Raw genomic sequence first — 13,928 nt, 5'->3', positions numbered from 1 at the left:
CCGTATATCTAATGTCGTGTCTGTACAAATAGATTGATGGATGATCTGAGTGGCTGTGGTGGGCATGTGTTAGATGCATAGTTCATTGAATAATCCAGCTCAGCTCTCTCTGCAAGCCCATCAGGTTTAAGCCATTGTCCTAATGGAGGGTGTCACCACCGAGAAGAACCTCGATCAGATCAGAGTCTAAACCTCCACTAACCCAGCATTGAAGCTCTAGGAAGGTTGACTGGGGATGCGTCCCAAATGCACCCTATTCCCTTCATCGTGCACTACTTTTGATCAGGGCCCATTGGGCTCTGGTCAAAAGTAGCACACTATAAAGGGAATAGGGTGCCATTTGGATTGCAAAATGGAAATCCTCTTAACCTGGGGCCTGGAGCAAATGTGAATTGTCCCCCATGGAAATCACTGCCTCTGGTTTAAGAGATTATTGGAGAGCGGAGCATAAATCCACTGGAGATTATTTACCTTTGGATAATTGTGAATCATTGTGGAGCGATGTGCAGCAGAGGCAGCTTGTTCTCAAGGCTTTAATGGATCTTCAGTAATGCTGATTGATCAGATATATGAGCTGATATTTTTTAAACAGCAATGAGGGCTGCTGTTGTAATGCTCTCAATTCTTCCTCATTCATCAGTGAGAGAGAGAAGGGCTCGCCCTAAATCTCTGGACAAATCCTGGATTTTCCAACAGGCCCAGATGATGCTTGACTAGGAGGACATGACTGTACGGGCAGATGATAAGAATAGTAGTTAATGGATCCAGAATGCTTGGCGAAGCTGCATCAGTGTCAGACTGATCAGCATGTCATTGGCTGGTAGGGACATTTTAATGACCTCAGCGTTCAAAGCCTGATGATGTGGCATATTCCATTTTACACTGATATGCGACCAGTCTTTCTCTGTTAGACAAATCAAATCAAACTTTGTTTGTCACATGCGCCGAATACAACAAGTGTAGACCTTACCGTGAAATGCTTACTTACAAGCCCTTAACCAACAGTATAGTTGACCAAATAAACTAAAGTAAAAAATAATAAAAAGTAACAATAAAATAACAATAACGAGGCTATATACAAGGGGTACTGGTACCGAGTGATCTGAGGTCAATATTTCTCAGTTAGAAACACTAGTCTAGTCTATAGCATGCTGAATTTGCTCACGGTTCATTTTAAGTTCATTTGCTTGCCACAGTACTGTACCTTTAGTAATATATACACTATAATAGTTGTAGCTACATTTAGCAGATTTCAGTAGCTGAAGTTGAATGTTTGGACCTCCCGCTTCCATTGAAATAACAGTGAAATATAAAATATTACACCGAAGTATAAAATATGCAACATGTCTCCCTATTGTTTTGCAGCAGTCATGTCGCGAGCCCACGAGGGCCCAGGGGAGATGGGGAAAGCGGTGGTTATCGCAAAGGACGAGCAAGAGAAAATGAAGGAGCTCTTTAAGATTAACCAGTTCAATCTGATGGCCAGCGACATGATTGCTCTCAACAGGAGTCTGCCGGACGTGAGACTGGACGGGTGAGTGAACTTGGCCTTTTCCCAGACACACACTGTGAATTACACCGCTGACCTCTTTACTCGGCACTACACACACCACCCACTTTAACAACCCGGTAACCTTCTACCGCTACTCCTCAGAAGCCCTAATAGCTCCACTTCACTTCGCAACATGCTCCGGTTCTCAAAAGGGCTGACATTTTGGATCTACTTCTTGCCTTTTTCACTAGTTGTTGTTTTAGTCTAGAAACGTCTGAGAGAGACTAGCGAGAGTAGAGTAGAGACTGTCTACCAAATAACTAAGGTCTTACAGAACAATTTGATGTCGTCTGGAATGAACCAATTTGTTAACTTTGATTAAAACGACCCATTAGGACAGAATGAAAGGAGATATTAAACGTTTCACACTGCGCCTCACCCATTTTTAAGTCCTCGGACTCCTCAGGATTCATTCCATGATGTAACATACTCTAATTCAGTGGTGGCTGGTGAGGGGACGAGGACTCATGGTAATGACTGGAGTGGAATAAATGGAGCAGCATCTAACTCATGGAAACCATGTGTTTGATGTTTTTCATAGCATTCCGTTTATTCCGTTCCGGCGATTACAATGAGGCCGTCATCCGATTCCAAAGTGCCACCAGACACCACTGCTCTAATTGAAGAACATTAGACTTAAAGAGATTATTTGCCCGTGTTGGATCCATCACAGTCTTCGGGTGTTTACTTCAGCCATGACAGTCAGAATGGGAGAAGGGCTTTGTTTACTGTCGCCCAAGACCTACTTGAGCTGGATAATGAAAACCCAAAGAGCAATTTGGGTGAAATATGATCCACATGTATCTTGAGCAGCTGATCTAGAGAAAGTCTTCTCTCCGGGAGACAGCCCAGTGATTTCGTGTTTATGTATTCCTGCAGAACATTCTTTGTCAACTGTTCTTTAGAATGTGCTCTTTGTGGTATTGAAAATAGGAACATTGTCAATACAACAATATAAAAAACGATGCGGAGAATGTAAGCATATGCCAATACTGTGAACATTGTCTATATTGTTTATATATTACCTACCGCCTCGAATAATCAACTGTCCCCCATGGGGTTTACATTGCTCTAACATTTTATATGAAAAGTTATCACAAAAAAAGGAACATTTTCGATATATGTGAACACTGCACGCACTCCATTTCACACATGTACCAGGATTGTGCTAAGTTTAATGGTGGGTAGATTTAGCCAATTATGAATTCCACTTTAATGACCTAGTCATACGGTATATTTAAGCAATAAGGCACCTCAGGGGTTTGTGGTATATGGCCAATATATAAGGGCTGTATCCAGGCACTCCGCTTTGCGTCGTGCTTAAGAACAGCCTTTAGCCGTGGTATATTGGCCATATACCACAAACCCCTGAGGTGCCTTGTTGCTATTGTAAACTGGTTACCAACGTAATTAGAGCAGTAAAAATACATGTTTTGTCATACCCGTGGTATACGGTTTGACATACCACTGATATCAGCCAATCAGCATTCAGGGTTGGAACCACCCAGTTTATAATGAGGAATTTGTACAAAATGGAGAGCAAACGAACAATAGATCTAGATCTGCGGTCTATTGATTTTATTTCACCCCAAGAGAGTGCCAAGCTGCAGAATCGTACTAATTGCATCTCAAAATCTTCCTCAAACTCGCCAGTACACCTTGGAACGTTATTAAAGAAATCCACTTGGCAAGACTGTGAGAGAGAGATATTGTCGTGGGGTGTAATAGGCAGTGGTTGAAAGAAATAAGATGATCGCTCAGTGGCTAGTAGCTAGCTACCCTGGTGCTCCCATTCTGTCAGTCTGTCCTGTCACCCGTAGTGGGGTGAACGGGATAAACCTACTGTCCGCTCCAATCGCCTGTCGCCTCCTGTCACCTCCCACTTCCAACCCGGCTGCATCCTCTCTATCTTTAATGCACCCTCCTCATACTTTATTTAACATTACAATCTACACTACATGACAGGCTTGCCCTGCCCTTGGTCTGTATCTCTGGGAGTATGTGACTGCGTCCCAAATGGCACCCTATTCCCTACAGTGCCTTTGTAAAGTATTCATATCCCTTGACTTTGTCCACATTTTGTTGTGTTACAGCCTACAAACAAAACCCCAATAATGACAAAGTGAAAACATGTTATTACATTCTTTTTTTGTTTTGGAATGAAATACAGAAATATCTAATTTTAAGCATCTTTGTCAGTGATTACAGCTGTGAGTCTTTCTGGGTAAGTCTCTAAGAGCTTTCCACATCTGGATTGTACAAGATTTTCCCATTATTCTTCAAGCTCTGTCAAATTGGTTGTTGATCTTTGCTGGACAACCATTTTGAGGTCTTACCATAGATTTTCAAGTAGATTTAAGTCGAAACTGTAACTAGGCCACTCCAGTGTAGATTTGGCCTTGTATTTTAGGTTATTGTCCTGCTGAAAGGTGAATTCATCTCCCAGTGTCTGGTGGAAAGCAGGCTGAACCCGGTTTTCATCTAGGATTTTGTCTAGGTTTTATTATCCCAAAAAACTCCCCAGTCCTTAACGATTACAAGCAGCCACCACTGTGCTCGAAAATATGGAGTGTTCTCAGTAATCTATTGGATTTGCCCCAAATATAACACTTTGTATTCAAGACAAAAAGTGAATTGCTTTGCTACATGTTTTGCAATATTACTTTAATGGCTTGTTGCAGACAGGATGCATGTTTTTGAATATTTTTATTCTGTACAGGCTTCCTTCTTTTTCTTCTGTCAATTAGGTTAGTATTGTGGAGTAACTACAATATTGTTGATCCACCCTCAGTTTTCTCCTATCACAGCCATTCAACTCTGTAACTGTTTTAAAGTCACCATTGGCCTCATGGTGGAAACCCAGAGCAGTTTCTTTTTTTTATTTCTACCCATCTACCAATTGGTGCCCTTCTTAGTGAAGCGTTGGAAAACCTCCCTGGTCTTTGTGGTTGAATCTGTGTTTGAAATTCACTGCTCAACTGTGGGACCTTACAGGAAATTGTATGTGTGGGTTACAGAGATGAGGTAGTCATTCAAAAATCATGTTAAACTTTATTATTGCACACAGAGTGAGTCCATGCAACTTATTATGTGACTTGTTAAGCACATTTTTACTCCTGAACTTATTTAGGCTTGCCATGACAAAGGGGTTGAATACTTATTGACACAAGATATTTCAGCTTTTAATTTTTAATTCATTAGTAAAAAAAATCAATAAACATAATTCCACTTTGACATGATGGTGTATTATGTGTATGTCAGTGACCAAAAATGGCAGTGTAATCTGTTTTAAATTCAGGCTGTAACACAACAAAATGTGGGACAAGTGAAGGGGTGTGAATACTTTCTGAAGGCACTGTATGTGGGCCCTGGTCAGAAGTAGTGTTCTATATAAGGAATAAGGTGCCATTTGGGACACAGTCTCTGTGTGTGGAGCAGCATGCCATTTAGCAGAGCACAGTGTTCAAATCAAATCACATTTTATTGGTCACATACACATGTTTAGCGGATGTTATTGCAGGTGTAGCGAAATGGTACAATTTCACAACAATACATACACATTTTAAGTAAAGGAATGGAATTAAGAATTTATAAATATTTGGACGAGCAATGTCAGAGCGGCATAGACTAAAATACATATAGATATAGAATAGAATACAATATATACATATGAAATGAGTAGTGCAAAATATGTAAACACTATTAAAGTGACTAGTGTTCCAATTATTAAAGTGGCCAGTGATTTCAAGTCTATGTATATAGGGCAGCAGTCTCTAAGGTGCTATATTCATGTAATTTCTGCTGAGATGAGCTTTTAAATGAATAGTCATTGAATCAATAACTGGAAATCTATGGGAAAAGCTAGCATGTCATTGTGCTAACGTCTAGAAGCGATGCACCCTTGCCACCACTGCTGAAAAAAATCCTAGGGGAAACACTGGTGCAGCATATACTAAGTCTTGTCAACTTTGGCTTTGTTTGAAAGCAGTTCATTTTGTTACAATGCTCTGAGGTAAATTTCAGCCACATATATTTTACATCCACAAGCATGTCACACAAACTATGCTCACTCTTGATAGAACTCTACTCTAGACAAGCATCAGGAGTAGCAGCATATTTGACCTCTCAACCAGAGCTCTTGTTGTCTGTCCATCAGTTGCAAGACGAAGGTGTACGCGGACGATCTCCCCAACACCAGTATAGTGATCGTGTTCCACAACGAGGCGTGGAGCACCCTGCTCCGCACCGTCCACAGTGTCATCAACCGCTCGCCACGGCACCTGCTGCAGGAGATCCTGCTGGTGGACGACGCCAGTGAGAGAGGTACTGAAGCTGGGTGCAACCTAAACCATCAACTAACTGGCTTCACTGAGTTTAAAGGGTCACTCTGGGATTAATACATGCAGTTCTTAGTATTGTGTGATAATATCTACATTAAATGTGGTAGATACAAAGTTTGAAAGACAATCGGCCCTTTGTGAATGAATAGGAAAAACAACACTGCACAATGAAGATCTATGGGAGTTTGAAACAAGTCTGTTTAACCATGTGATTCTTTGTATTGAAGGATAATAATATACCACATTTGAAAGAAAATCGGCCCTTGCCTTGATAACTGTGAATGAACGCGGAAAAACACCAAACGATTAAGTTATTTCGGCGTTTGAAACATGTCCTCTCTGATGTGTCCTCTTCTGTCAGACTTCTTGGGAAAGAAGCTAGAGAACTATGCTCGGACCCTGGAGGTTCCCGTGCGGGTCCTGCGGATGGAGCAGCGAACGGGGCTGATCCGGGCCAGGCTGAGGGGGGCAGCTGCCACGCGGGGACAGGTCATCACCTTCCTGGACGCCCACTGTGAATGCACAGTGGGCTGGCTGGAGCCTCTGCTGGCCAGGATCAAAGAGGACCGGTAAGGAGCTTCACCATCACCCCTCTCGATGTAAATGGAACACACGGCACTGGATAGACATTGGGGTGCTGCTGCTCAAAGCAGATCATCTCTGCTCTGTTCTCTTCCCGCTGCCTCAGTGAGATGCTAACTCATTAGCATTCCGCTTGTCTTCTGTGTCATCTGAAAACTGATCTGACGTTAATGGTAGAACACTAGCTCGACTTTATAGCAGACAACGACACCAATGCCCGTGACAGCTCTGTGCCCCTTTTCAAAGGCAGCCATAGCTGAGTGGCAGATTGTTTTGTCACAATGCTGTCTGTCGCTTCTTTATACCGTAGTACATACAGTAGAATGTGATTGCACTGAGTCAGTTGATGATGGCTATTTTAAGTGACAGTAGGGTTTAAATCCTATTATTTGGAATCGTGGTTATTTTAATGAAGTAATGGTGTGGTTATTCTAATCCTGTTTCAGGATTGCACTTGCTTGTTCGGTGGGTGAAGGGTTCCTTCTACATAAAAGGGAAAAATTGTAGATGGACTGAAAATGTATTTGCCCCTCCCCCCTTATCTCTCTTATCTGGTGTCATACATCTACCCATTTTGCCTCAGGTGCCAGGCAGAAATTAGTTTTGTATTACCGAGGAGATTATATTATAGAGCCATTACACTTTTATAACCCTGCACGTTTATTGATGTGTAAAAGTATGTGCAGGAGCATAAAAGTGCACAAACACTGATTAGATTTAGACCAGGAAGTGAAGTGGATGCTGAGAGAAGGGGATGCGTTGAATGAATTCCCTGCAGCACCTAGAGGATGAGTCCCAAATGGCACCCTATTTCCCTACGTAGTACACTACTTTTGACCAAAGCCCTATGGGCCCTGGTCAAAAGTAGTGCACTAGGGAATAGGGTGCCATTTGAGACGCAACCCTTAAGGTTACCTTCAGCTTTACTGTAAAACTCCTACTGAAGCAAACAGTCTGAGGCCATATATCCATACTGTATTGTCATTGTCAACATAATCAACATGCATATATTCAATTTCCTTTGACTGTAAGTAGCTTCCCACTGAAGCAATATGTTACCTCCGGTCAGTGTTGTTATCCTAATGGATATGTTTATAATGAGTATGGACCAGCCGATGATTTAGTAATATTGAAATAAACTCATAATGAAGCTGGGGATAATGCCTGTAGAAATACATGGTCAGCAGTTAGCTATTTGTCTCGGCGCTCACCTGAAGAATGAACAGTTATGGCACCATTAGCTTTGTAAATTATTTATTCATTTATTATTTATTTTGTGGATGAATTAATGCTGTTGGCTCTGCCAGCCAAGCAGTTTAATATAACCAGACGTGTAATATTGTTGATGGGAATAACACAAAGTTTTGGGGTTTAAGGGAAGAAAGTGAATTAATTGTCGAGACTGCACAGTTCTACAAAGTCATTTTCTGAAGTTGATTCCACATGTAATTGATCTAGGGCTTTCTTTCACTATTTCCTGTAAAAATGAATGCTTTCGATTTCTCCGTGGTTGTTTAGGCTGTCAATGTATTTCTTGTCAAATGAATGCCTTATCTTTCTCTTCATGGTTGTTTAGGAGATCTGTGGTATGTCCTATAATCGATGTGATCAGCGACGAGACGTTTGAATACATGGCAGGCTCAGACATGACCTACGGAGGATTCAACTGGAAGCTGAATTTCCGTTGGTACCCCGTGCCTCAGAGAGAAATGGACAGGCGCAAAGGGGACAGGACATTACCACTCAGGTACACACAAGACGCATACTGTATATGCCTTTATCTGTGCCCGAGTTGAAATGAGTTTATGTGGCACCCTATTCCCTTTATAGTGCCCTACTTTTGTAAAAGTAGTGCACTATAAAGCAGGGGTGATCAACTCTTACCCTACGAGGTCCGGACCCTGCTGGTCTACCTGACAATTAATTGCACATACCTGGTGTCCCAGGTCTAAATCAGTCCCTGATTAGAGGGGAACAATAACAAAATGTAGTGGAGGACAGTAACATTAAAGACCAGTTTACTGAAAAGACTCGTAAGACAACACATATTCCCTCTAGTGTTATCATTTCAGCTGAGAGTAGGTTGTTTGTCGTGCTGGGAAGTCGCAGAGCTGACATCATTGGTGTGGATTTCTTTAGAAGCCCTCTTCTCCAATAGCTGTCAAAGCTGCATCATTTGGAGATAGAGATAGATTGCATTTCTGTGAAGTACTGACTTAGCTGCGAGGTGAATGTTTTTATATGTTTTTGTTTTGTTATTTGATACAGATATAGTTGTAGTTTCATGGTGTAGCTAGTTTCATTTTGGAATACAAAAAAATACATCAATGGAGCTGGTGCTGCAAAAATATTGACAAACCTCTCCATCAATTATATTTTATTGGACAGAGCAACAACGTGGTATGATGATGGTGTCCCTCAGTGCTTCAGAAATCCGATTCTCATTGTCTTAAAAGAAGATAGTCATCTCCAAGCCCCTAGCTGTGTCTGTCTGCTTCTCTTTAGCAGAATGAAAACGGCAGAGAGTGGATCAAACAATGAAATAGTCATTTTGCATTGAGATTGTCAGTCTAGGTCAGGTTTTTTGTGTGTGAAATGGTAGTGTCCAAAGTGCACATTTGTTTGACAAAGAGCTAGGCAATTAATCATGTCTTGCTGTCTTATTTCCAAAGCAAATAAAAGCAGAGTTTCTGTCCCCAGACATTTTAAAAATGATTTTTAAATGATTTTTTTATTTAACCAGGTAGGCCAGTTGAGAACAAGTTCTCATTTACAACTGCGACCTGGCCAAGATAAAGCAAAGCAGTGCGACACAAACAACAACACAGAGTTACACATGGCATTAACACACATACAGTCAATAACACAATAGAAAAAGTCTATATACAGTGTGTGCAAATAGCGTAAGGAGGTAAGGCAATAAATAGGCCATAGTAGCGAAGTAATTACAATTTAGCAAATTAACACTGGAGTGATAGATGTGCAGATGATGAAGTGCAAGTAGAAATACTGGTGTGCAAAAGAGCAGAAAAAGTAAATAAAAACAATATGGGGATGAGATAGGTAGTTGGATGGGCTGTGTACAGCTGCAGCGATCGGTAAGCTGCTCAGATAGCTGATGCTTAAAGTTAGTGAGGGAGATATAAGTCTCCAACTTCAGCGATTTTTGCAATTCGTTCCAGTCATTGGCACCAGATAACTGGAAGGAAAGGTGGCCAAACGAGGTGTTGGCTTTGGGGATGACCAGTGAGATATACCTGCTGGAGTGCGTGCTACGAGTGGGTGTTGTTATGCTGACCAGTGAGCTGAGAAAAGGCGAAGCTTTAGCTAGCAAAGACTTATAGATGACCTGGAGCCAGTGGGTCTGGCGACGAATATGTAGCGAGGGCCAGCCAACAAGAGCATACAGGTCGCAGTGGTGGGTGGTATATGGGGCTTTGGTGACAAAACAGATGGTACTGTGATAGACTGCATCCAGTATTCTGAGTAGAGTGTTGGAGGCTATTTTGTAAATGACATCAGCCTAAGTCGAGGATTGGTAGGATACTCAGTTTTACGAGGGTATGTTTGGCAGCGTGAGTGAAGGATGCTTTATTGCGGAATAGGAAGCTGATTCTAGATTTAATTTTGGATTGGAGATGCTTAATGTGAGTCTGGAAGGAGATTTTACAGTCTAGCAGACACCTAGGTATTTGTAGTTGTCCACATATTCTAAGTCAGAACCGTCCAAAGTAGTTTTGCTAGTCGGGCGGGCGGGTGTGGGCAGCGATGGGTTGAAGAGCATGCATTTCATTTTACTAGCGTTTAAGAGCAGTTGGAGGCCACGGAAGGAGTATTGTATGGCATTGAAGCTCGTTTGGAGGTTTGTTAACACAGTGTCCAAAGAAGGGCCAGATGTATACAGAATGATGTTGTCTGCGTAGAGGTGGATCAGAGAATCACCCACAGCAAGAGCGACATCGTTGATATATACAGAGAAAAGAGTCGGCCCGAGAATTGAACCCTGTGGTACCCCCATAGAGACTGCCAGAGGTCCGGACTACAGGCCCTCATATTTGACACACTGAACTCTATCTGAGAAGTAGTTGGTGAACCAGGCAGGGCAGTCATTTGAGAAACCAAGGCTGTTGAGTCTGCCGATAAGAATACGGTGATTGACAGAGTCGAAAGCCTTGGCCAGGTCGATGAAGACAGCTGCACAGTACTGTCTTTTATCGATGGCGGTTATGATATCGTTTAGTACCTTGAGCGTGGCTGAGGTGCACCCGTGACCAGCTGGGCATCCTGTCCATCAAACAATATTGTTCAGCAATATTACTTTATGATATTGATTATTTGTAAGCGGATCCGTTTCTCACTTTGTAAGATAGGTGTCTCTTGTAAAATGTGTTTCTTTATCCACTCTCATTGTTTTTCTCTTGCAGAACCCCTACTATGGCTGGAGGGTTATTCTCTATTGACCGGACATATTTTGAAGAAATTGGCACATACGATCCAGGGATGGACATTTGGGGCGGAGAGAACTTGGAGATGTCTTTCAGGGTGAGTGGTTAAGAATAGAGGGCTCTGCCGGGTTATTATGACAATGATTGTGTGTGTGTGTGTGTGTGTGTGTGTGTGTGTGTGTGTGTGTGTGTGTGTGTGTGTGTGTGTGTGTGTGACCACATGTGTGTGTGACCACTTGTATGTGCAGATCTGGCAGTGTGGCGGCTCGCTGGAGATTATAACATGTTCCCACGTGGGTCATGTGTTCCGGAAGGCCACCCCATACAGCTTCCCTGGGGGCACGGGCCAAGTCATCAACAAGAACAACAGGCGATTGGCCGAGGTGTGGATGGACGGCTTCAAAGACTTCTTCTACATCATATCACCAGGTACGCTACCACGCTTCCGTTTTAACCTGTTGTCTCTCAGCGGGTGGGAATGCAAACCTGGGTTCAAATACTATTTGAAATTATTTAAAATACTTAAACTGGGATTGATGGACCCACTGGGCACAGACGTCAATTCAACGTCTATTCCATGTTGGAAACAATGTTGATTCAACGAGTGTGTGCCCAGTGGGGAGTTTCCTGGCGCAATGGAACCAATAGAATTATTGGAAAATGTAAAACCCCGCCCACCTGGCACTCCAGGCAGACTAAAGCAAACTAAAGCGATGTAAAATATTTCAAATAGTAGTTAAACCCAGGTCTGATGGAGTGGCAATGCATATGGTCTAGGTGTAAATCGCTCAGCTCCGAGCATGTACTTTAATTGTGAAATCAGCCTCTAGCTATCATGTTGGGTATAGACTGGTTGGTTTTTTAGCTAAAATAACGATGCGTCAGCAACGAAGGGGACTGGGTTGGCTAAGATTGTTGACATGTAGACTCCCAGCTAGCACATAACGTTCTGAGAACCATATGTATCTTAGAGCTTGGTGAGAGCGTGGTTGTCCTTTGGTTGTTTTGCATACAACCTTCCCACAACGTTCTGGGAATTGTGCAGGATGCCCAGCTCAATGATGGCATGTCACAATAGAAAATAAATGTGTTTGGATGATTAAAGCCTATGCAAATGAATTTCCATGTGTCCTATCTGTGCTTGGAGTTCACAGTTAACCTAAGCTAGCAGTGTTATTAAAAGTCTTATTGAAACATGTTCTCAGAACGTTATTTAAATACCTTCAAATAACCTATAATATCCCGTCTTATAATGTTAATTAAACCTCACAGGAAAACTTTCAGGGAACCATAGTAAAACTTTTTTAGATCCTCCCTGCAACCTAAAAATGCCTCGTTCTCAGAACAGGTGAAATGTTCCCTTCTGTTCTCAGAACAATTCAAAAACTTTCAGTTTTGCTCGTCAGGAAACGCACGTCTTAGTTCCCAGAACCAAAACTAAAACGTACAGTATGCTCCCACAACATCCAAGGAACCAAATGTTATAGCTGGGCTATATTTAGTCTCTAAATGTTTATTGAAAACATAAATACAGGTGCACAATGAGCGCTTGTTGTCTCATGCATTGTTACAGTTGTTGGTTAGCTAGCTAGAGAATTTGAGCCATATTAGAATAAACATGACATCAGTCAAAACAAGACAAGGTATCAATAACAATTATACAACGAGTTGAAACGAGCCCACTACAATTCCCAATATGGCAGCTTCGTATCATTGTTGCTAGCTATTTGACCCTTCGGAATCGTAACAACATACGCCTTCCGGCCACATCAATGCGCGCGCAACCCGTCTATAAGTGTGTGGGTTCTGAAAATAGGCATCTCCTGTCGTTTTGCATTCACCTCGTGACTGTTATTATTCTGCTTACATGCATAGAATACATAGTATTGGCCTATATTGGTTAGTGTAGCCTCCTATACCAATACTATGCATGTAAGGCACCATAAGACCTATCGCTTGTCTTAGAGGAATATTTTTTTATTTCACAGCCAATTCCTCATTACTGTATGTTTTTCAGGCCAGGGTCATTTCTCCTTTGTACTGTACTGTATGCCTTGAGCTCTGTAACTAGAGGATATGTAGCAAAATGGTTAGAAAGGGATGCAACCTGTACCGTATCTTATTAAAAAAATTATATGTATATTCATTTTATATATTTGTTTGTTTTTGGGGTTTTTTAATTTTAGGGGGGGGGGGGGTAGATCAGCTTTCACATTGCGGGTAGATTGTAGCTTCCAGCACTGTATCTTGCTATATTTGACCTTCCTACTCTGGCTCACGTTGCTTCTCCTCCTGGTGTCATTGAGTCTCAAGTACAATATGTCTTCGCTCTACTGTTCTTTGCATTCGTCTTCCGGTGAGTTTCTACGCTACTCTGGACGTGCCAAACAAGGCAGGGCATTGTGTTATGTTCACCTGCATTTCTCCACACGTTGATCTTTTATTCATTGGAATAGTGCTGTACTAAGTATCTTTCAAGATGTTCGACTGACGATTTCCGGAAATTGCGTTCACGTATTCAAGGGAGACTGTTGCTGTTTATGATCTCATGGGAAGCTCAGACAATGTTGTCCCCACAGCCTAGCGATGCAATACGATTGGCAAGAGATTGGCAGCTGAGTATCCAAGTAATGTTGGTTAGATTTATGCAGTGCCTTGCCAATATCTAGTTACATTTTGCATGAAAGGCACCCTTTCCAGGTTTCCAGAATGCTCTTTAGTCTGTCTTCTGAGGAGTCAAGGGGGGCCCAGTACCCTAAGTGATTCCGGAAAAAACATACTCGCAGTATCCGGTCGGCATTGAGTGTCTGCTCTTCCAGGATATAAGAGGGGATGATCAGGTCAGAGCAGCTCCACTGTTAGTGTGTATCCCAAATGGCACTCTATTCCCTTTATCAGGAGTGGGCAAACGTTTTTTTGCTTCCGGGACAGAAAAAGGGCAGTTATTTGAAAATATATAGGTCCATTATCATTTCTACATCATTTCTATCTATTCTGAACAAAAATATA

At 42.0% G+C, this 13,928-nt stretch overlaps 1 protein-coding gene across 3 annotated transcripts in view; it reads left to right on the top strand.

Moving 5' to 3' along the window:
* LOC139546915 (polypeptide N-acetylgalactosaminyltransferase 13) overlaps nt 1-13,928 on the top strand; it is a 59,143-nt gene that overhangs the window by 19,230 nt on the left and 25,985 nt on the right. For 2 of the 3 annotated variants that reach the window (XM_071355862.1, XM_071355861.1), the window contains exons 3-8: nt 1,366-1,534; nt 5,709-5,875; nt 6,254-6,461; nt 8,051-8,221; nt 10,899-11,016; nt 11,168-11,348. In XM_071355862.1, coding sequence (XP_071211963.1) covers nt 1,366-1,534; nt 5,709-5,875; nt 6,254-6,461; nt 8,051-8,221; nt 10,899-11,016; nt 11,168-11,348 — 1,014 coding nt within the window. The remainder of the gene's footprint in view (nt 1-1,365; nt 1,535-5,708; nt 5,876-6,253; nt 6,462-8,050; nt 8,222-10,898; nt 11,017-11,167; nt 11,349-13,928) is intronic. The other variant, XM_071355863.1, reaches the window with a different exon arrangement.

This window comes from Salvelinus alpinus, chromosome 20 (assembly GCF_045679555.1).
Source record: "Salvelinus alpinus chromosome 20, SLU_Salpinus.1, whole genome shotgun sequence".
Classification (NCBI taxonomy): Eukaryota; Metazoa; Chordata; class Actinopteri; order Salmoniformes; family Salmonidae; genus Salvelinus; species Salvelinus alpinus.
This window is presented reverse-complemented; position numbering and strand designations above follow the sequence as displayed.